The sequence below is a fragment of the Tasmannia lanceolata genome, unplaced genomic scaffold (genome assembly GCF_043159265.1).
Source record: "Tasmannia lanceolata isolate RefF3 unplaced genomic scaffold, GAP_Taslan_0.1 ptg000007l, whole genome shotgun sequence".
Taxonomy (NCBI): domain Eukaryota; kingdom Viridiplantae; phylum Streptophyta; class Magnoliopsida; order Canellales; family Winteraceae; genus Tasmannia; species Tasmannia lanceolata.
In genome coordinates this window covers 13,512,182-13,537,019 of record NW_027518684.1, presented here as the reverse complement: position 1 = coordinate 13,537,019, position 24,838 = coordinate 13,512,182, and the positions used below count along the sequence as shown (strand labels likewise).

The 24,838-nt window shown below is 38.2% G+C and overlaps 1 protein-coding gene across 1 annotated transcript; it reads right to left on the bottom strand.

Moving 5' to 3' along the window:
• Nucleotides 1-1,662: 1,662 nt before the first annotated feature.
• On the bottom strand, nucleotides 1,663-24,088 carry LOC143881005 (auxin response factor 17-like). Its single transcript, XM_077383986.1, has 3 exons — nucleotides 22,972-24,088; nucleotides 5,751-6,503; nucleotides 1,663-2,002 (listed from the first exon to the last, which is right to left on the bottom strand). The coding sequence occupies exons 1-2, from the start codon at nucleotides 23,977-23,979 to the stop codon at nucleotides 5,772-5,774; spliced, it is 1,740 nt and encodes a 579-aa protein (XP_077240101.1). The 5' UTR covers nucleotides 23,980-24,088; the 3' UTR covers nucleotides 1,663-2,002; nucleotides 5,751-5,771.
• Nucleotides 24,089-24,838: the final 750 nt, after the last annotated feature.

Sequence of the window (24,838 nt, the reverse complement as noted above, 5' to 3'; positions counted from 1 at the left end):
CGACTGATTGCAAATCTATGGTCGGTAATACTGCTCCACTCTACACCTCTATGGCTATACAACCCATTGACTGTATTCCACGTGTGGGTGTTGGTGTGGGTGTGTGCAACCACCACCCTATGGCCCAACAATTGCAAAAGACATGTTTTGAAAGAAATATCTTTTATTAGAGGAATACTTGTAAACCCCTCTCTACTATTTTTTTTTTATGTGAGACTGAACTTTTAGCCTTCCACCAAGCACATTACAACCACCCAAAAAAAAAAAAAATGAGCTACCATATTCTAAGAAATGAGCTACCATTAAGACACTCAACTAATAGTAGGTCTTAATTAATTCTATAGTGCCAGCCAAACACTATGGGTGACATGTCGTACACAAGTGTTTGGACCCCCATGTACCCAAAAAAGCTACAAAATGGGGGTATAGAAAACTGACTACACATGAGAAACCCAAAAAATAAGAGTTCTCAAAAGGAAAGGCCTAGATTGCTACACCAACATCTCCAAATGGCCGTGTGTGGCACTCAACAAAAAGCACACAAGTGCCCCATATTTAGCCATGAGATGGTTTTCCATTACTGGGACAACAAACGCGTGTGTTCCGACAGTGTAACTAATGTGAAGAGAAGAACTATAAAGAAAAGAGAACCCTTTTGGAACATAGATCCTATGAACCTGAAAGAAATGCTTTTCCTTTAAGTAAGTGGTTGCTTTTTGGGGGAATTTCGTCAAACACTTGCACCTCACCTCTCGTGGAGGGTGCACGTCCATTCAATCTATGATCATGATGCCTTGCCTTTAGTATGCAACTTTCACCTTTTTTTCATTTCCTTCTATTCGAGGAAAGGTCTCATGACAAGACTCTTGTCTCGTGCATGTATCTTCTTCATCTATAACAAACAGCACTCTTTCAACAAGTACGAAAGCCTTTTTATCCATATCATAAAGTAATGACCTTCATCATGAAAATTTTCTAAAGGGATTCATTAGCCGAACCCAACTGGTTTGGGACAAAGGCTTAGTTGAGTTGAGTTTATCATATAAGTAATGAAAATAGGGTCAAGCCCAGACAAATTAATAAAACTAGACATGTACTTATGGATGGAACCACACATATAGTTAATCTTTTTCAAAATGAAAAAAAAAATAAGATAGATGATATCAGCACTCCCTTGTTTGAATATTGGTAACCTCACTTTATTGAGACTTATTAGGTGTTTACGAGCTATCAATAGTTAATCCATGGAATCTATGCTATATGCAATGGGAAAGGTTGTGTGGCCCCAAGGTTATTTAAGGCCTTGTAAATGTAAGGAATTTTTTTAATTATTAAATACGCTGTCAATGTAAATTTCCTTATAGCTATTAAATATGTAGGAATGCTAAAATAAAGGGCACCCTTGCAAAACACCACCACCGGACGTGAAAGGAAATGGGGATTACCTACTACATGAAAGACATGGGTTGGAAAGGATAAAACCTTTCATTTGCTCCGATTAAGCAAGTAATTCCTCATGAAAATCTAGATTATCACAAACCAAAGTTAATATTCCGGTTTACCTATGGTCACAATTTAGAAATGTAAAGCAAGTACTTCTATCATGAAAATCTAGATTATCACAATGCATAGTCAAGATTCAGGTTTACCTACTATCACAAGTTAGAAATGTAAAGCAAGTAATTCTTCACGGAAATCTAGATTATCACAATGCAAAGTCAATATTACGGTTTACCTACGGTCTAGGTTAGAATTGTAATCCCTCATGAAAATCTAGATTATCAACAAACCAAAGTCAATTTTCCGGTTTTACCTACTGTCACAAGCTAGAAATGTAAAGCAAGTAAAATTCCTCATGAAAATCTAAGCAAAGTCAATATTCCGGTTTCCCTATGGTCACCAGTTAGACTAGGAGTTCAACAACAACGACTAAACCCATAGAGAGGCCAAGTTACTACTAAAGTCAGAGAAAGAGCCTCCTGTCCTACGATCCTATCTGTACCTGCAAAGAACAGAACAAAATATTACCCAAGAGTTGGTAGAAAACAAAACATTCAAAAAGGAAATTCACCCCAAAGAGAGACACAATTGCTTCTTAAGTTCAACCAACATATGGAAAGCACCCAAAGCAGTAAAAAAACCCATTTGCCATATAATGGGGTGTAATTTTGTGAAGGTATGGTCTGCTATTATATAGACATAAGAAATTCAAATACTTTATTCAGAGTTATTCACAGCCTTATGTTAGATTGTTAGATACTAATAAACGAACCATGCAAGTAACAATTAAAAGCAACAAATAACTAGATACTTCAATCGAACAACTCTTACAGGTAAATTTATCATGAACTTGTCAGCCTAACTAGGGTAATAGTGAAAACATTAATATAAGATTTCATAAATTTAAGTGAAACAATTGACAAATATTTCTTTTATGCCCATTTCCCCTTCCATTTTATTTTCCATCGAAAGTGAAAGTAAGGAAAAAATATAGAATGAAGAACCAGCGCTCTCAAGAAAGACAATAGAAACAAAATAATCAGACAGACCAATGTGGCTACTTCATGCATTATTCATCCAAACCTAATGCAAAAGATGCTGCCCAAGAAGTGCAATTCTCCCACGAAGCCTCGAAGAATGAGATTCCAAATATACACAGGTTTTCAACAATTCTCAATACTCTACTAATTTTGTCCACATTTGCATATGGAGCAAAAATGAAAACACGACTCCATTGATCTCATGTTTTACCCGTTTACATCTATTCTGTTCCATAGAGCACCCTCTTGTGTTTTCACACAAGTGTTCCTGAGAGCACACTCCAAGACCCTGATTATTATCGACTAATTGGGGTGGGTAAAAATCTCACAAAATGGCATGGATTACAATGTGATTATCCAATCCATCGAAACAACTAAATGTACTGCTTAAATATCTCCAGAATGGTGGCAGACTGCCAGGGCCAACCATCCAATTCATTTGAGTATGAACGAAATACCCAAATGCCAGTCATAAAAGTGTTCTGAAATTTCTTGCACCGATATCAATGGAATTCAATAAACTTTGTATAGAGATTATGGAGTTTTTCCACTGCAGTAACATGGGCTTAACCACTTCAAACTACCATATCCTTATTCCCTATTTTCTGCTTGATACTTGCTTGATCCTAATAGAATGCTGTGTGTGTATTCTTGTAAGCCCCGTCCAAGGATTTGCATTCAGACTCTCAATGCTATATTTCAGTAAGAACTTTGGGGTACTCCAATATACCTACAGGTGGAAGCTTTTGCTGGCTGGCAATAGAGGGAAAGCTCAAGTGCTGAACACCTGAGATATGCATGAGATATCAGATATGCATGAGAGTGAAATTTCATGTTGCTAGTAGATGTGATGTGCATGGAGGAGAAAGGCAAAAACCATCCTTTTACCATTGAAAATCAGCCCACAAGATTTGGATAAGCATCCTCAAGTGTTTGGAATGGCTTGGGAGTTTCACAATCGATAGTAAATATCTTTACAGGATGGCAGAGAGGTCAATTTGGAGATAAAGGCAAGATAATTTAGCAAATAAACCCAAATGCCGTTTTACAGGGTGTTTCAAATGGGAAAAAAAAATCAAAGAACTTCCGATAATACGAGCAAGAAGATTGGTCTGTTAACTTTAAACATCAAGCTCTGCATTATCAATTAGGAGATGGTAAGAAAAGAATTTTGGGGTCTTCCAGTTGGAAAAGTTTTCAGGGTCGGAAACTGATTGCTTCTATGAATTGTCCAGGTAGAATCATGACTAAATGATTCTAACCACCCCCCCCCCCCCCCCCCCCCCACACACACACACACACACCCACCCACCAACACATTCCCCCTCCCCTCAAATTGCACCAAACTCTATTCAACTAAAGTTCTACAAATGACTCGTACCTGGTTAGGAATCATTTAGGAAAAATTATTTAGATGACTCTTAGTAATCATTTAGCAGAAAATTATTTAGGTGAATCTTGAGAGCATTAAGAGGAAAAGATGGCTTAGCCAAAGCCATTCCATCCACTGTAAGACCAAAAAGAACTCTTGAATTGAAAGGAATCAAAGAACTTCTAATTGTATGAGCAAGGAGATTGGTTTGTTGACTATTGACATCAAGATCTCCAATATCGATTATGTGATGGTAAGAATAGAATTTGGAGGTCTTTTGGTTGGAGAGGTTCAGGATTAGAAACTGATTGATTCTAGTATCATTTGTCCAGGTAGAATCGTAACTAAAGGATTCCATCCCCCCCTCCCCCAAATTGCATCAAACTTGATTTCAACAGAAGTTTTGGAGATGACTTGTAGCAAGTTAGGAATAATTTAGGGCACAGTTATTTAGGTGAATCTTGATAACAATTGTAGGAGAAGACGGCTCAGCCAAAGCCATTTCAATCCATGGTAAGACCACACAGAACTATTGAATTGCCTGATACCTTGTCTCATTGACATTAATCCCATTTCATCACTAAAACAAGTATGATTTATCAAGCTATAGACTTTCTTCATAAAATCACATGTCTTTCACTCTAGAAAAGTGGGTTAGTAATTTAACAACAATGCTCATATTCATAGATACCAAATCCACAGTGACATAGGCATTGAATTAAGCAATCAACAGAACCTCATTTAATTATATGGCAAATAAATAAATCTAGAGGAATGCCCACAAGTATAGTTTTCTCCATTTAAGCAAGTAGAAATAAACATACTAGGGTCCATACAAGTTGGATTGAAGAAGATATGAGGACTCCATTGTTAAAACTACAGACAACAAAAACCACTATGCATGAACAAACAATCACATATTGAACTTCGTGATGATGATAGGAGCCTTGAGGCAACAAAAAATATTCAAGTAAAAGATACAAAGGACTCAAGTAAAAAGGCACAAGAAAGACAAAAACAACTCCCTTGATATTTACTACAAAGAAAAAACCATATTTTACCATCCTCCCCCACCTCCGCGCCCGCCCGCTCGTAGCTTAAATAAAAAAGAACTTGATTCAAGAGTTGGGCCCTTAGAAGGGGCTGAGCTGTGATCTCAACGTACAACCAATTGGCTTTGATGCCATGATATTCACCAGAAATTAGAACCAGTTCAAGAAGCACAAGTTCATCATGCCATCATTAGTGCGTGTAAGCCTTGAATCAAATATACATAAAGTCCTCCTACCCTTAAAACCTATATAATTCCAAAATACCCTAGGGAAAATAAGTAGAAATAGAACAAATAATCCTTTTTAACAATAGACATTACATACTAATGACGGTATGGAGAGCTTGTTTGCCTCTATTCCCTTTCCCTCTACTTCCTATTAAAAACATCTGCTATCTGATTTTCTGATGCAACATAACTGGTGCGCCCCCCCCCCCCCGGCGAGAAAATGAAATTGCATGAGGATTTAGCTCATCCCACATGTACACATCGTACGATGCATTGTTGCTCAAAATCAGGACATTGGGGTTGGAGTACTTGTAAATCAATTCGTAACCTTTTGGGCATCGTCATTTTAATAGGAAAAAATCATTCAAGAAATAAACAATCATAAGAGAGGCAGATTCATCAAAATGTGGGGGCACCGATGAAAGCTCCCTAAAATTATATATAACAAATCATTAAGAATTGCAAATGATGTCAAAGTTTGCCTAATCCTGGCCATCCATTAAATCATTAAATTCTAACACATTGCAATCAAGTACATAAAAATCAGATAACACCATACCTGTACAGCTACTCATTTGCTTTATAAGGAACCCGCTTCCAAAGCTGAGACTCTTTGACTCTGTACATCAAGCTGGTTGCACAACTGCTTGTATGGGGAAGCGAGGGAAGAATCAAGCGGTCCCACGACACTTTCAGTCTCATTGTACCCTTTGCTAACCCCATCGCCTTTGTGTCCATTGTTGTTGAAGCCATCTTCAATAGTCTGTTTTGTCTGGATCGTCTTGCCAAACAACTGAAAAGAACTGCTCACAGCTTTTGGCATTGGGTTGCAATTAGGGTGTCCAAAAAGCTTTGTGCCGAATAAAGTGAAGTTGTCTTGGCTTGGTGGTGATGAGTTCTCCGACGGCAATGTATGCCCATTGTTCAATTCCGTGGACACACAACTTAACGTCGGCGAAATGTTACTCATATAAATGTTATCAGAATATAAGCAGTTCTGGTTATTAGGTATGAAATTGGATAAAGTGGATACATAGGTTGGATCATGCCTGGCTCCCTGCATGCCAGCAGGAAAAGTGTTATAGTTGCACATTGATGGGCCCAAGTGCTCCATCATTGCATTAGTTAATCCCGCCATTGGGAAGAACATGGTGCCTTCTCCTCCATCAGTCAACTCAGGACCCTGAGAAAGTCGGATTTTTTTGGTGGGGGGGTATGGGTTTTGAAAATGTGGTGTGGCCAATACCAATTCCACCTGCCAAGGGCTAACTCTTTTTACGTTCTGCAGAGCTTCAACATCATCCCAGGTGACCTAATTAACAAAATCAGCAAACTAATGAATTAGTGCAACTTTTATGTACCACACAAATAAACAATGTATGAACTATGAACTTAATAACAAACTTGTAAGAATAGCATAAAAATTTGGAGTCTAATGGGGTTTTTCCAATAAATAGGTAGGAAATTGATTTTTCCCCCAATTGAAAGTATAGTGGATCGTTGAGAATTGGAACAAAATATGATAAAATTTTATTTTATTTTGAATCACCAAATGGAAGTAGGTTGGGCCCCAAAGATCATCTCCAAAGGATGATCCTAACCCTCCATTTTGTAGTCTTCCTATAATGTGCCGTCCTACCAATCAGAGAGTTAAGATCACCTTTTGTAAATGAATTTTGGAGCCCAACCTATTTATGTTCATCTCCAAAGGATGATCCTAACTCTCCGTTCTGTAGTCTTTCTATAATGTGCCGTCCTACCAATCAGAGAGTTAAGATCACCTTTTGGAAATGAATTTTGGAGCCCAACCCATTTATGTTGGGGAAATCCAAATGACTGGTTTGGTCTTCAAACATGATGGGCCCCTCTATACATTTGAAAAAATGCATACAAGTACGTACGCACATTATATAAAATCTCTGATAAACAAACCATAATTTATCTGTATATCCTCAACTCCCAAACTCGAATAGCTTGAAGTTCAAGACAATATATATAAGTCATGATAGTTAAGCAACCAATCTCCATAAAACAGAAATAATGGAGATCAGATGAGAGAAAGAAAGACTGTTAGAAATGGAATTAGGGTTAGAAGAGTAGAGATATGGAGAGTCTCCACTAGGGAGCCCCTCATGTAAATGATGTGTATATAGACCCCAAATAGGGCATCATGTGTACAATGAGCCATAATACTACAAGTAATACCTAAACTACCCTTACATGTTATTCAACACTCCCCCTCAAGTTGGAGTGTATATACTATGGAACTCCAGCTTGCTACAAAGGAGACTACAACAACCAATTAAAAATAACAAAAAAGTACAATAAGCTCATGCACACATCCAGCTTGGTAGAACACTCCTCAAGCTGGTGTTGTGAATACATAATGAAAAGCATAATAAAAAGTAGAAATGGCCACAGTGAACAGCATCGAGATCAACAGCCATAAAAAAGGCAGCTCCCCTGAAGTAGTACAACGGCGAGAGCGATCAAACAGGGCCTCCCCCTGAGTGAGAGCACGGTGAACAAATCTGCATATCAACGAGCAATAGAGGCACCATGGCAGGAACCAACAACAGTCAAACGAGCAAAATAGGCACCAAAGGCGCACAGTGAACATCGGCGAAGTAGCACTGGCTGGCAAAGACATCACCTGAGTAGCACAACGCGAAGAGAAGACAACCACCGATGGGGAAACCATCGGAGAAAAGGTTGACAGAAAAACTGTTTCACCTGAAGAGAAGAATGGGAGAAGAAAACCAACCAAGGATGGGGAAGCCATCGTCGGGTGACAAGGTCGACGGCATGAACATCGTCGCCTGAAGAAAGGTCGACGGGGAAATCGTCAAGAGAGCCAACCAAAGATGGGGACACCATCATCTGGAAAGAAGGTCGACGGTATGAACATCTTCGCCTGAAGAGAGGTCCATGGGGAAATCATCGCCTGAAGAAGGCCAACCAACAATGGGGATACCATCATCTGGAAAGAAGGTCGACGGCATGAACATCGTCAGCTGAAGAGAGCCGACCAACGATGGGGATATGATCGCCTGGAGAACCGACTAACAATGGGGAAACCGTCACCCGGTGAGACTAGGTCGATGGGGACATCGTCACCTCTAAACCAACCAACAATGGGGAAACCATCACCCGGTGAAGATAAAGCATAAAGCCGGATAATGCGTAAAACTAAGCCAAGAATACGAAGAGCATGAAGAAGAAACAATGAACAATGAAAAGAACCGCTGACAATACAGAAAAGAAAAAACCAAACAACTAAAGAATGGTGAAATACATAAAGGAGAAAACAACATGAAGAAGACAAAGAACATAATCACCAATAATACCACTCCCCCTCGGGCGAGACATGAGCCCGGAGATGACAACACATGAAAAGTCGACAAGAAGGCAACACTAACACTCCTCCTCAGATAAGACAACAAAAGAAGAACTACATGACAACACTCCCCCTCAAGTTGAAGGTCAAATCCCTTCAACTTGCAACGAAAACAAGACAATCAAGACACCACACCTCTCTTGGACATTTCATCGAACACGTCGTGTGCGCCTTGAAGAACAACCAAAAGACTATGAAAGCCCAGAAAGAGAAAACAAAGAGATGACAACAAGACAAGAACAAGAGAACCGCAAGAAAACACTACAAGACAATACTTCCCCTCAAGTTGAGGCCAAAGGCCTTCAACTTGAAGTGAAAAGAAGACTTTCAAGGCACAAAACCCCTTTAAGACATTTCATCAAACACTTGGGGTGAAACTTGGAGAAGAGAAAGGCCATACAAGCCCAAAAAAAATATAAAAAAGGAGAAAATAAGGGACTGTGAGTGGAGATTGGGGGGGGCTTTGGATGGAGATTAGGTTAAGGAGAAAGAAGGAATAAGCCAAAAAACATAGGTTACGGCAACCAGAAGTGGGTTTGAGAAAGGCGGAACAGCAGGACAAGAAGTAATCGCACAACACAAAACACAGAAGTAATCGCAAGGCATAGTATGCGATTAAGTAATCAAATGCAAATAGGATCTACTTAATCGCAAGGTATGAGAATGCGATTATTAATCGCAAGAACTAAGAACAACATGCGATTATTAATCGCAAACTGTTAATCGCATGGGAATGAGGAGACTTGCGATTAATAATGGCAGAGAGGAAAACTACAACAACTTGCGATTAAGTAATCGCATAGAGTTAATCGCACAAAAACAACTTGCGATTAAGAGGAGTAAGTTACAGCCAGACAAATATAAGAGAGAGAGAGAGAGGGTTTCACGGAAAAACAGAAACGCCGGAGTGAGAAAAAGATAATAGGGTTACGGCACACCCAGATTTGGGAGAGAGATACACGCGAGAGAGAAAGAAGAGATGGCGTGGAGTAGGATACTCTTCTTCTTTCCTTCTTTAAGGATCAGCCTTTTGGCTCTGATACCATGTTAGAAATGGAATAAGGGTTAGAAGAGAGGAAGAAGAAGAGAAGTAGAGATATGGAGAGTCTCCAATAGGGAGCTCCTCATGTAAATGATGAATATATAAGCCCCAAATAGGGCATCATGTGTACAATGACTACAATACCCCTAGTACTACAAGTAATACCTAAATTACCCTTACATGTTATTCAGCAAAGATGATACATGAGAGAAGAATATTGAGCAGGAGGACCATATCAAGTTAACCATTATGCAAAAAGAATTAAAGCGATTAACCTACATTACTTTTAGATATCTCGACTGTAATTTACAATGTAAGTTGACCAAATATTTATGCCAATATGGTATTCAAATAGATATTTAGATTACAAATGTTAATATGTGTGTTAAAGGAATTATTTACAGTAAGAAGGAATATAATTTAATCAAAACAGCAAGATGCATGATTGTCGTGATTATCCCAAACAACTCTTCAAATAACAACAATGGGGCATTTTTGTCATGAAAATATATAATAAAGTATTGTTGTATGTGTGGCATAATAGGGTGGTAGTGGTGGGTCATGAAAATATATAATAAAGTATAGTTGTACATGTGGCATAATAGGGTGTGCGTGGTTTTATTTTTATTTTTTATTTTTTTATTTTTTTGTGGGGTGGGGGGGAGGGGTTCTGTTTGAAACATTGCTAACACGGGCTCATCTTCCTAGCAGTTCTTTAATTTAGTATACCTTTTAAAACATGTAATCTTCTTACATGCACCAGGTTCATATTGTTGTTCATCAATAACCCATGTGAACTTGTTTTTTTTTTTTTTTTTGAAATGGCAGGGAAATATCATTAAAGAGAAGAGAAAGGGTAAATTATCTCAAGCACCTACACAGTCGACTTAATTGGTAGCTCAAATTATGTAAAATATGTTTAAGAGGGAAAATGCATCATGGAACAAGCACAAGCTTCGCGAAGGACTCGAATGAAGCCTAAGTTGCCATCTTTAGAAAGGTAATGGAATGTTCATTGATAAAGAGATACAAAACATAGATACGGCCTCCTGTTACATGGACTAAATGGGCAACGTACCCATGCCAGACACGTCTCGGATTCCATTACTTTAGGATTTGTAAGACACTTTTATACCTCTTTTATTTGTTTCTTCTCGTTACAATTATCGCAGGTTTTGAGTGTTACCCATCCTAATAGTGAGTTTCTTAAATGGAAATAAAACATTATATTTACTTAACCTATTAAAAATTTAATACATTACTTGTTATAACTATATTATTAGGTAAAAAATTAAAATTTGAGAATTCATTAAAATAATTTGTTAATCCACGAATTGTTCTTTTTGAGGTTTGCCAAATCCTCTCGATACACGTGTCGGATTCCGACACTCATGCCCATACCAATGCAAATGCAACATAGTAAGACCTAATCGAGATGATCAGCCCAAAACGAAAACAAAAGAAACACTACCCGTAAGGCTAACTCCTACCAAAAACCTACTAAGTTCTATGAAAATCAGGCATAATTTCCAAAATAAAAAAAAGATCTCTAATAGAGACAACCTCATTAGCAAATTTGTCAGCAACCAAATTGGCTTCCTTCTTCAAATGATAGAAATGAATGTGGCGTGCTTCGTGTCTCTATTATTACAGCTCAAATGTGGACAACCTATTATTTTAGCTTAAATGTGATTAAAAAAAAACAACACACGAAACAGAAACCCTCTTGAATCTTGATGGAGGGCCATCCTGGAGGGCCGTCCTCACAAAAACGAGGGGGCAAAAGAATCATTTCCAATCCCAAGGTCAAAGATGTTAACCCCAAGTTTTTTTTGGAGTGCCACTGAAGAAATGTGCCACATTAGGGAGTTAAATGAATGATTAAAGAGTGTTTTCTGAAGTTTATAAAGTCATAGTAGTAGTCTTAACCACATAGGTAACTTGAATTTAAGCATATTTCAAATGAACATTAACCATGCATTATGGGATTGTACAAGGGGAAAGTTCTTTTGGAGTGTCACTGAAGAAATGTGCCCCATAAGGGAGATAAATGAATGATTAGAGAGTGTCTTATGAAGTTTTAAGCCAGAAGTACTAGTCTTTTCCACTTATTCACAAAAGTTACTTAAGAGTGTTTTGAGTGGACATTACCCATACATAACGGGATTTTTTTAATGGGGGAAGGGGGGGAGGATTTTCTAGAAAAATGAAAATTTTATCTTTTTGGTTGCTTGGACAAAGGGTCTGGAATTCTCTAGAGCTATTCCCACACCTCCATATAATGCAGGCCTTGGCCATTCTTTTACAGTGAACAGTTGAATGAAAAAAAACACAGAGATTGCAGCTTTTGAAGAAGAGAATTCTTACTTTAGATCATGGTTTTAAATTTCCATCGAAACCGACACAAAACAACCAAAATGTTTATGTTTCCAGCGCCAACGAAATTCATACCGAAACCAAAATGATTACCGAAACCAAAACCGTAAGTGCATTAGTCATATACCATACAGTTGTGTTACATAATTATATTTATATGAGTTGCATGTAAAATGCGATGCAAGAATCATCTATAAGTATTTATATAAATTACATGTGAATTGTGCTATGTACTGAACTATCAAACATGTGCAACAACGCATGTCATAGGTGTTCTATGTTGTTAAACCATTATGGATGGTTGTCTTGTTGATGAATTGGTTTCTAAGTGTGTATTTATGTTTATTCTACCATTTCCTAACGTTTCATCTTAAAATTCAATCATTTGAATACGTTTCTATACATTTCCACAATTTTATAGGATTTCCACCAAAATTTCCAACCAAAACCAAGACATTTTCGTTTTGTGGCTGTTGAAACCAAAGTTTAAAAACTCATTGACTCGACTCGGGATTCGTCCGAGTCGACACCTTTTTACCTTGGCCGCATGCCGCGTTGCACCGCATCGGCATTCCGCGTTTTGCCCTACAGAGTCAATAAAAATTCCTTTGACTCTCTTGAGTTATGACCGCATGAACCACGTTCTTGGCCGCTTCCATGCCGAGTCAACAAGGATTTTTCTTGGCCGTGTTCCACGTCACATCCGCTTTTTTAAACACTGGTTGAAACCGAAATTTAAAATCTTGTTTTAGACTTGATCGTTTGTGAAAGTGATTCACTCGTTTAGTGGTGTGATGCCCTGAAATCTCCGTTCAATATTCTTTATTTCATTAAAATAATATTTAAACCATCAAACTTGATATTTCCCCAAAACATAAATCTTTACTATAACTTTGAATCTGCTTTATAGAATTTGAAGGTATTTTAGAGTTTTCTTAATACAACTTGGGCAACCTAGTCAACTCTATTTTCCAGAGTGAAAATAATCAACAAAACTATATTTACACTCGTTTTCCTAGAGTTTATTGTGCCAATTATGGAAGTCTCACCTAATCATAGGAGAGATACATGTGAACTGTTAGATCAACCAATATGGACAATGGGTTTGATAGCATGGTTCGATTGCTAAACATATTGGAATCCCGCTATATCAAGAGATCAAGAAAAGACAACAGGGTTTGGATCTGTATATTGTCAGGGACTTTCACCGTTAAATCCTTTTACCAGAATCTTGTCCATAATAACATTTCTCCTCAATTTTCCAAAGTGTAGAGTCCCAGCTCCTCCTAGAGTTTGCACATTTGGTTGGACAACTTTCCAAAATAAGATACATACGGTGGACTTCCTTCGTAACAGAGAAATGTTCATTGATCATTGCTCCCTATGCATTCAGGCAGGAGAGTCGGCGAACCACATCTTTATACATTGCAGGGTGTCCAAAGAGATTTGGTATCGAATTTTGGTGAGATTTGAAATTCAGGGGTCTTCCCAGAATCCCAGCTCATTTGATTGGCGTCGTTATGGGTAATTTGAAAGAAAATAAATAATAGAGTTTTAGAGGCCTAACTAAAATCTCGCATTATCTATTCATCAAAGTCATTTCCCTCTCCATATCGTGGGTTAAAGATTCTCCTTCGTTTCATATTCACTTCTAGCTCTATTTTTTGGAGATGCAGGTTAGAGATTTGTGGTAGCGGTGATAAGAAGGAAGTCGCCTCTCTTAAATGGGTTCGTTATGTTCAAGGCCTCTTAAAACTCATTTTTGATGGCTTGAGTTTGGGTAATCTAGGGTTGGCTAGAGTTGGGGGAGTCCTGACCAGGTGGGCTTTCTCTAGGCCAATTGGAGTTACAAAGTCTAACGAAGCTGAATTAAGAGCAGTCTTACAAGGTATCAAAATCTCACATGAAGGTATCATAAGTAGACTGATAGTTGAAGGAGACTCACTTAATGTGATCAGGTGAATGGATCATAGATTTAAAACTCCCCCACATCCACGTCGACTCCCCCGAGTAGACTCCCTTTTACCTTGGACTCGCTCAATGAAAACTCCTTTGACTCTCTCAAATTATGACCGCATCAATCGAGTACTCAGCCACGTCAACCGAGTACCAACCGTGTCGTGCCGAGTCAACTAGGATTTTCTTCGGCCGAGTTCCGTGCTGCACCTACGTTTTTAAATGCTAGGATGGATGATGGTCATCCTCACCCCTGGAGATTTGCTAAGTTGATACATGAGATTTAGGAGAAGATAGCTGACTTTCATGTAAGGTTTCAGCATGGGAAAGGATCAGCCAACAGCAATGCAGATAGGCTGGCCCGTGCCGGCATCGGTAGGGTAGCATAGGAAATTTTTTATTTTTTTCCGCCATGATGTTAGTGTTCTTATTTTTTTGGTGTATTACTTTTCGTTGTAGCCACGACCATCTTGATCTTTAGCCTCCTCTTTTATTTCTAATAATATTTTGCCCTTAGCAATTCAAAAAGTATGGAGTTGACTATCAAGGAGTACCACAGCACCAAGAGAGCAGGCCACTTGATAAAAGATAAAGTAACCACAAATTCAACCAGTGGGAAAACAAAATTGGCTTGCACTTCTTTTAAAATCACTGAATGAGATTTCTTATTATCCCCAATGTTGTAAACCTAATCTTATTCCTATAATTCTTCATTGAATCAAGATGTGTTCAGATGAAAATATCGTAAGTAGGGTGGAATTATGCACAAGTGAATTCAAGAACAGCTTGGTCAACCAAAGATATTTAATCAGAATCAGCGATCGCAAGAAAGCCATATGCTATATAAAAAAATAATTGCAAGACTGTCATGATGGGTATTCAAAATTTCCCCATGGGGAACAATTAGTATGTTACTTATCTTCTACAAACTTATTATGCCATTAGAATTTGGGAGATCATGGAGAAGTCAGGGACAATTGGCCCATCGGCGGTCGTTCTACCAGTCGTGCGGGCCACTACTTATGTGACAAGGAGTTTTGCTACCTTAGGACAGTTGGGTCTAGTCGGATGCACAGCATAGACTCGGAGAGTAGTGGAGTAAGTAGTCCATAGAGAGGAGACAAGCATTGGATTTCCCTGGAATTATCTCAGAGAATAGTAGTAAGTAATGTTTGGTTGCGTGGCATAGACTCGGAGAGTAGGGGAATAAGTATTGGGTGTCATTACCAATATAGGGAGAAGAGAGAGAGTGAAGAGAGATAAAGAGAAAAAGCACCATTCCCAAGATTTTTCAAGCCAAATTCCACCTTTTGTGTAATTTGTTTTCAAAATATAAGGAAGGGTCAAGCCCGCCCCAGTAGACAAGCAATAACTACCCTGGAGACATCCCAAGGAGTCTCCGAGGAGTTCAATGCAATATTGGCAACCAAACACAGCCTATTATGGACAAGAGATCGAGTGTTTTGATTCAGTGAACAGTTTAGCTCAGATCTGTAAGCTGAAATGGTGTCGAACTCGTTCTGTCTTAAAGTTATTGTACAGCCTTAGAGTTATTCTCAACGTTTACGGGGGCTTCCATTCACAGCTTATCATACTTCTCCTTCTAACCTTCAGTACTGGCTAGGTATCAGACTCTTTACATTGTGTTACCACTTATTAGAGTCATGTGTTGTTAATAAACAGTCGCCACCCCGTGGTATGTGCCACTTTCCTAATCAAAAGATAGGAAAGCACCCCTCCCGAAGTTACGGGGTCATTTTGCCGAGTTCCTTCACATGGGTCTCTCAAGTGCCCATATTTACATATGCACAAATAAAAAAAATTATGAATATCTTGATTCAATGAAGAATTATAGGAATAAGGTTAGGTTTATTACACTGCGGATGACACAATTCCACCGGGTGAGTTTAAAAGAAGTGCAAGGTAATTTTGTCTCTCATAGGTTGAATTCATGGTCACTTTAGCTTTTATCAAGTGGCCTACTCTCTTGGTGCCATGAGACTACTTGAAAGCCAACTCTATTTTCCATAAAAAAGCTAATCAATGAAACTATGTTTTATTCTCATTTTCCTAGAGTTTATTGTGCTAATTATGGAAGTCTCACTATTCATGATACAGCTCGTGTTGTAGTTTTAATTTGGATGCAAAAACCGTGAATTTCTAATTTGTATTTTAAAAGTAGACAGGAGATCACAATATATGGAGCATCCTTCCTTGCTTTGCCTATTCTTTTTTCTTTTCCCCGAGCATGATTGTGATACAACATTTTACACCAAGTCTTGTTGCTTGAAAGAGCTGCTATAAGAGAATTGCTCCCTTTGGTAGCAAAGACCTTTTTTCCCTTGAACTAGCAAATACACTTATTAAAGAACAAACAAAGACATTTGGTTGCTTGCTTCTAGCAAAAGACATTGCAAGGTGATGGAATAGCCTAATAGGTTTTGATAGGGAGAGTCTTCTTTGAAGGGAAACAGAAGGGCATCTAGGAAATTAAAATGAGAATTTGAAGAAGAATCACTTGTTATACTCTTTTTTTGTCTTGTATATTTTCTTTGATCAAATGGAATGCAAAGCATGTTAGCAATCGAATCGATTACCAAAAAATATCCATGTATTTTGGCAAGGTAAAATATTACATTTGCTTGTTAGATAATTACAAGTCATGATTTTAAATCATGGATTGAATATGTCATTTATCACCCATTACATATTGAGTTGATCTCGGGTTCGAGTCACGGAAACAGCCTCTCTGCAAAGCAGGGGTAAGGCTGCGTACATCTAGCCCTCCCCAGACCCCACAATGGCGGGAGCCTGCATGTAACCTGCCCAATCTCTATGGGCAACATTGGGGTTTAGTAACTTGGCACTCCGTTCTTTCATTTTGTTCTTATTAGTTTTCTGTTTTGAACATAATTTATAACTGTACTTTTTTTAGATGGTAGAAAACATGATTTATATACTTACTAGTTCTTAGGTAAGTAGCTTGGTTATTTGTTCACATTTACAAACTAATTAGTTTTTTGAGTTAATATTCTAATACTTGTTATAGAGCTGGGCTTTACATAGTTAGAGCCAGAGTCTACTTACAACACTGGCTAATGAACAATGACCAATTTTTAATCACTATAACACTTTCACATTACAAAATTATAATTTATGTAGAGTTACATCTAATTATGCAGAACCATTAGTAAAACAACATTAAAAACTTTCAAAATGTTAAAATATATGCACAAAATAATGTCGCATAGGTACCTTGTCCACGTGTCATGTAATACATAAATACATATGCATATACTCAACGATCCCTATAAAAGAAGGGGTGTTTATTTTACCTCAACTTACTATCTAAACAGGTTTTAAATGTTACATGTGAAAATGTTTAACATTTCACATTTTTAGTTTTGTGTACTTCCATATTAGTTTAATAGTGTACTTAGTGGTTAAAACTTAGAAGCTTAGATTATATAAATTCTTAAGATACTAAATTGAGTACTAATGCAATTGATAAGTTTAAAATTGTTTAAATTTTTAATGATGGTTTCCAATTCCGTTCATTGCTTATTCCTTTTTTATGTTCATTTTTTGGAGAAATTCCAACAAAATATTTAAGACGTTAAACAATTTAAAAGATTACAAAATGCGTGTTTATTTCCTGGGCCTAACATCCATTGGTATCATGGTACATCCATCTAAAACAAACATGGGGTAAGAACCACCCTCATAATCCATATAAATACGTGGACAAAAATGTCCTAGAAAGTACTAGATTATGAGTCCAAGAAATGTTGAACATGGGTGTGAAAATTACAACCATTTGAAATGCTTGGGCAACATTACAAGCAGTCAAAGCTATAGCATTGGGTGTTAGATTTGTCTGTTGGAATGGAATGTTTTTATGTTCCACCCATTTTTTTTTTCCAATTTGGAAAGGATGCACCCAAAATTTTAAGGTGTTAAAAAATCAAAGATAAGGAGAATATAGAAAATGATAAAGCAAAAGATTAATATTTATTTTACGGGGCCTAACATTAGTAGTATCATGCTACACTCATCTAAAATCTACATAATGCAAGTACCATTCACATAACCCACGTAAAGATGGGCACGCAAAGTGCTAGACTACCAGAGCCCAATACATGTTGAAAATGGGTGTCATAATAAAGTAATAAGCTATTAAGCACCCCTTCGAAATGTTTGGGCAATATTACAAAGAGTGAGACACAAACTAGAATCTTAAACTAAGTGAAAAAGTTAATTTTTCGTAGGTAATTGACAACGAGTTAGTCATATTGTCATGTTTTTAGAGTGTTGATAGCCAACAACCTAAGAAACATATGTATTTCAGTTATTTTATAAATATAGTGTTTACGTATATATATTTCTGTTATTTATTCATTTATTATTATTATTATTATGATTCCTTGAACTTAAAGACACCCTCTCTCTCTCCAAAAACACACGCACACAACCAAAGAAAAGAGAACACAAAAGGAAAAAAATTATTCCCCAATACATATTGGTTGTGGGATTCGATGATGTTATAACCATGGTTGCCAGAGTAGGAAGCGAGTAGAGAAGCGAGTGTTTTAGAAAAGAGAAAATTTGGGAAGCGAAAAGACATAAATAAAGTAAAAAGAGGAAACGTAAGGGAAACATCAAATAAACGTCAACATGAAACATTTAATAAGCATCATTGAAGGGAAAAAGAAGTGTATAAAATGAGTAGGATTATAGAAGGTTAGGGAGGAATGGTTCATGTAGGTAAGGATTACATTTACAAGTAGTAAAGAGGACTTCACGACTAATTCTGTGGCAGATCGTCTAGCTAGGGAAGGTGTCGACAAGCAAGGGCTGGTGTTGTTTGATTTTTTGCCTTGATATTAGGCTTTTTGTATATTCCTATTTGTTTTCTTTTATTTTTCGTTTCTCCCATGTACTGTGGGAATGTCCCCCTTAGTCATCTTTTATGAATGAAATCTGCTACATTTAAAAAAAAAAAAAGGGGACTTCACGACTAATTAGAATTACAAGATTGAGGGATTTATAGTTTCACATGTTTATTCATGTATATTTGATATTAAGTTTTGGAAAAGGGTCCACTGCAGTTTCATTTGAAACTTGAGATGAGTTTTTAAGTTTTAAATATACTCTTTTTTTAAATAAGCTCATCAGGCATTATCAAAAGGAGAAAACACTCTATTAGGAAAAATAATAATCACTGAAACATACTCTTAATTAAGAGAGAACGTGTAAGAAGTGTGGGAACTGTGCTTCTCCTAAACTTGGGAATGAAAAAAACTTAGTGTTCGAAGCAAGCTTCCCATCCAACTAGGAAGTTTACAATAACTACGGTCATATATAGTTTATGGTTTTACTTCTTATAAAATAAATGCCAAAATACTGCAAAATTTTCAACCTTAATTGTGAGAGAATCTACTTGATCTGATGGAACATTTAGAAGCGCCATCAAGGGGACTAAGATGATCCTCATTGAACTACTCCACTATATTTGAGTGCTCCTCTATCTAGAGCATAGTTACCAAGTCGGGAAACAAATTTGAAAAATGACACATGAAACAAAAGAAAAAAAATGTGAGAAAAATAGAGGGAAAACAAGCAACGAGAAAGACGTAGAAAATCGTATGATAAATGTATTGAGAAAGGTCTTAGGAAACATGTTTTTTTTTTTTAATGATGAGAAAATATATAAAAAGAAATATAGTACAACAGCCACCTCACGTCCAAGGAAGACCATGAAAGGTGTTAAGAACGGATAAAAGGATGAACACAACACTACAAGATACCTCCCCTCAAGGAGGGAAGGAAATCAAAGAACTCGAGACCTTCATTGACAGCCCCCTCCCTTGCTAGCCTATCTGCCTCACTGTTGGCTGACCGCCTTACATGGTGGAAGGATATGGATGTTCCCGCCTTGGATTTCATCAAACATATCCATAAACCTCCAAGCGATGGAACAGTTGTCCTTTAACGATCTTATTACATTTAAGGAACCCCCTTCGACAATTAATCTATCAAAGGTATTTTTATCCATGAACCTCAGCCCTTGATAGACTGCTCTAACTTATGCCTTGTTGGAGCCAATACTCCCAATCGAGCCTGAAAAGGCCCATGATGTTGCTTCTTCCTCATTCCTCAGTAAACTTCCTATACCAAATGGCCCTGGATTGCCCAAACTAGAGCCATCAAAATTAAACTTTAACCACGCCGCTCAAGGCAGTTCCCATGCAAGGTATGGATTCATTGTCTACACACTACTATAACAAATCTCACTCCAGCGGTACCACAAATTATTGGCTGATACAAATCTGGAACTAGGGAGGATCTTGACCCATGCGATAGTTAGAGCTAGTGCCTTTATAAAGATAAATTTTGTACTCTAAGTCTTAACATTCCCCCGAAGACCCTAGCATTCCTTTCCTTCCATAGGACCCATAGTTTGGCTAACAAGACCACTTTCCGAAGAATCTTACCTTGTTTCCTCTCTGGGATGAAGAGCAAATAATCCAGTAAATTAGATAGCTTGGACGGAAATACCCACACCAAACAACCTGCTCAATACTTGCTCCATATCTCTCTAGCCATCTTGCAGTGGATGAACATGCAATTCACAGCCTCCCCTGCCTCAATACAAACGGCGCAATGATCTACAATTAGCATGTTGCAGCTTTGAAGATGGTTCATTGTGAGAATCATGTCGAGGAAGGAAGGCCGTCTACCCAAAAACACATACTCTCGCCAAAGCTGGAATCTCCCGTACTCTGAAGATGGGCGAAGGTTCAGGGTTAGGGACAAGCTGATGATAGAATGATTTGGCATTGAAAAATACCGGACGAGCATCAAGTCCAAACCATTTTATCCTCACCAGACCTTTTTATGAAAAATGAATCTAGTGTCTGCAGCAGGCTCGCCATCTAATCTATCCCCCTCTCAAAGAAGTTTCTTCTAAAATTCAGTTTCCATGACACCTTTTCCTCTTTCTAGGAAAAAGAGGAAAAAGCTTTCTCTTTCATGCTTAGTTTACCAAATGACGAAAAGGATTTCCTTGAAAATAAAAGGAAAAGAAAAGGATTTCCAGGAAAGCTTTTCTAGGGTGGAAAGACCTCTCCTACAAACCAAACTGGCCCTAAGTGATTTTGATGGAAAAGGACTCTACTACTCCCCTATGACTTAAACTACTTAAATAATACTCTAAATACTAAATAAAACTCTTTTAACATTAGCAATAGGCTCCATCTTCTTAACTCCTTCATTCTCCATGGTATCTTAGATGGCCCCCCATCATACTCCTCCACTTTATAACATTCAACACCGTCAAAAACAATAATTGGCATCGCAGGTGGGAGTTTGTCGGCTCTACTCCTCATGCAATCTGCAAACGGTTGGCCCTTCCAGTGGAATAAAAGTATTTCCTACACATGAAACTTAAGGCAATTGTGTTCTAAATTTGAAGTGGTGTGATCACAAGGTCTGCCTTTGAGGTATTGCTTGTAACGTGCCAGCTTAGGAGGAAAGAAATTGGGTCCTCCACTTCCTTAGGTCTATAGACATTTGCTAGGGCATCCTTGAGTAAGTAGTAAAAATTCGACAGGGGTCTAATTAATAATATCGGTGACTGTTGTCATCACCTGAATCTCCTACTAACTATGTCAAACCATTTTCCTCTTCTAGGCGTTTTCGAAAACGTGTGTTACCCTCTTGATCCCCATATAATGTTCACGGGCCATCGTTTGACATAACCAATTCTGAAGAATAATGATTGCTCTATGAATCTTTGAGTAACGTGAGCGAGAGTCACGTGCTGTTAAAATCGTCAATCATCGTTAGATAATGAATGCAACTCTCATCTATCGCTGTGGAGGTAAAAAAATGGTCAGATTTGTGAAGGTTTATATCCATCCATTTTAACCATCACAAATCGAAGGGTTGGGATGATCCTATGGAGCTGATTTTTTGGGCACACCCTATCTATGTGAGGGCCCATCAAATGAATGGTTTCCATCACCCAAACAATGTGGGCCCCCAATGTATTTTAAGCCGATGGAGTAGATAAGTTATATACTCGATCGAGTAGATACACTTCTCTCTCTCTCTCTCTCTCTCTCTCTCTCTCTCTCTCTCTCTCTATATATATATATATATATATATATAAGACAAATTTCGAGACCATATTCAATGCCGGAGTTTGTCTTATCAGGGCAGGTTCCTAAATTACTTCGACTAAAAAGACAAGGTTCTAAATCAGGGCATCACACTTAGACAATCACTTAACCTAAAATGAAGCATCACACTTAGACAAATTTATCAGGGCGGGTTCCTAAATCACTTCGACTAAAAAGACAAGGTTCTAGATCAAATAAGACAAATTTAGAAACCTTTATCAAATAAGACAAATTTCAGGACCTGCCCTGGTAATCTAAACCGTTGATTTTTCTAGGCATAGTGCAAATGGGGAGTAATGTCCTTGTGGCATGGGACCAAGCCACGCAGGTCGTCTCGTGGGGATCCACTAGATCAATAGTCTTGATCGTGCGCGTAATATGAGACTCAAGGTTAATCATTAGGATCATATCTTAATGACAATCATTTGAGTAACCAAAAAATCAATCTCTCTATTGTTACCTAAAAAATCATAAAAGCAAACAGTTTTTTGCATAAATCACACACAGTTCCTGTTATTTTCTTGTAAACCATGAAGATGATTATGGAGCATGAAACCACAGCAAAAGATAAGTAACCCAGATGAGGCACCCAATAAAGGAGAAAATAACCACTAAATCAGAACAAACGACAGTACAAATATTCAATCCAATCAATTGCAATAACTTTGACTTAAAACAGTAGGGCATCCTAACTCCTAAGGTAAGCCAGAATACATGTCTTTGTGCAAGAATCCAAGATTTTTAGAATCAGAACAGATCACCATCATCATAAAAATTAGAAAAGACAAAAAAAAAAACAAAAAAACAAAAAAACACCAAGAATCACCTGAAGCATTCGCCATGGCGAGCCTCCCAAAGGCCCAAGATCCTGAAACACAGTAGACGAAACAGTCCCCTGAAACCAAGTCATCCTAGAAGAATCCTCTGTCTCAACAGCCATCTTCACCCTCATTCCTGAAACCCAACCCACCTTCATTGCTTCTTCAACCTTCTCAGCACTCACCACAAAATCCGAAGACCCCGCTTTCGGATAATAAACAATCTCAAACACTCTTCCAGCTCCTGCCAGCTCAGCCGCCTCCACCACCGATTCCGCCGGAACCTTACCCTTTCCAATCCTCGAAAACCCCTCCCCAACACTAAACCCTTCTTCCACCACCACCGGAATCTGATAACTCCACCGCCCGGAATCCGGCACCTCGCTCATTCTCTCACTCCTTCGAATCCCTACAAAAAGCTCCCCACTCCGATTCTTCATAAAAACCACCGAATCTCCTGCCACAAGCATCTTCTTATTCACGAATTTACTCCACCCCGTAGTTAAAAGATGCCGGCGAGGCGTTCCCCGGTATATATGCCGGAATTCATACACATTCCCGTGAACGTCCCGTACGGAGATATTCTGCACCGGAGGATCAGCCTGGTAATTCAACGGTGGGAAAATCGAATCTGCGCAGAATCTCGGGACGGAGAATCCGCCACCGTTGTTCGCATCGCTCTGCGTGAGAATCTTCGCGAAGGAGAGGATCTTATCATCCTCGTCGGAAAAAGATCCCGCCGGCGCCGGAGAATGAACGCCGGGAGCGATCGGCTCGAGACGGATCTTGGCGAAAACCTCATCAGTTTCTTGATGAGCGAGGAATTTGATGGAGATTATTCGGCAGAGAACGAGGGGTTTTTTAGAGAGGAGGGAGGAGAAATCAACGGGAGATAATGAGTGATGGGCATGGCCTTCAGGGAAGTAGTAAACCCTAGAATTAACGGTGGGGATTTGAACGGAGCTACCGGCACAGGCTTTCCAAATGTGAGGATGTAGAGGCCGGAGTTCGTCCATGAGGATTTAGGGTTAGTGTGATGAGGGTAAGTGATGTGGCGTGTTGTTTCCGAAGGTCATGTGAGGAGTGATGTTTTGTCGATATCTTTGCTTTTTAACTTTTTATAGGGAGTTCTTTCTTGCAGAGAGAGAGCAGAGGTTTCCTTTTTCGTCGGGACTCTTTCGTTGTCAGGATAGTGATGGAAAATAATTACTTTTCCCATCTTTAATTACACTGGTTTGGTAAGGAAAGGATTTTTCAAGGTAAAATGATATTTCTGATCAGAAAGAAAATAGGCAAATAATTTGATAATTACACTAACGTATTTTGTGTTTTACTATTTAAAGAGCCCATCAAAAACAAGAAAATATCACTGTTTGGATTGCAGGGAATAAAAATTTTGGGAAGGAATAATATTTCTAAATGTTACTTTTTTTGCATAAGATAGAGATAAGTTTAACCAAGCCTAATCATTTTTTACGTAGTGATCCTTCAGTTTATATAGTGGGCAAAAAAGAATCCCACAAACCAAAATAACCCCGCACGAAGTCCAAAGCTGAAAAAAAAAATCCCAGGAACCAAAATAATCCCGCACGAAATCCGAGGATCCAAAATAACCAAAAGAGGAACTTTTTTCTTCCAAACAATTCAAGCAACCAAACAAAGCACCTGATGACTTAGTGTTAGTCAAATTGAACTCTAACCAGCTCAAGTTTATCCGCAAAGTGCATAAAGGCTTAGTTCGAAAGTATGAAGGACCCCTTCCCATCCTTGAGCGTGTTGGTAACGTCTCCTTCCGGGTCCAACTCCCTTCATGGCTCAGAATCCATCCTGTCTTTCATGCAAGGATTTTTATTTTACCGGAATTTTTTTTTCTCA

Bases quoted from the DNA above. Each gene is read 5' to 3' on its own strand.
- LOC143881005 (XM_077383986.1), bottom strand. From the start codon at position 23,979: ATGGACGAACTCCGGCCTCTACATCCTCACATTTGGAAAGCCTGTGCC. The intron at 6,504-22,971 runs GTGATTCTTGGT...TTTGTTAATTAG, and splicing joins CGCCATGGCGAATGCTTCAG to GTCACCTGGGATGATGTTGA.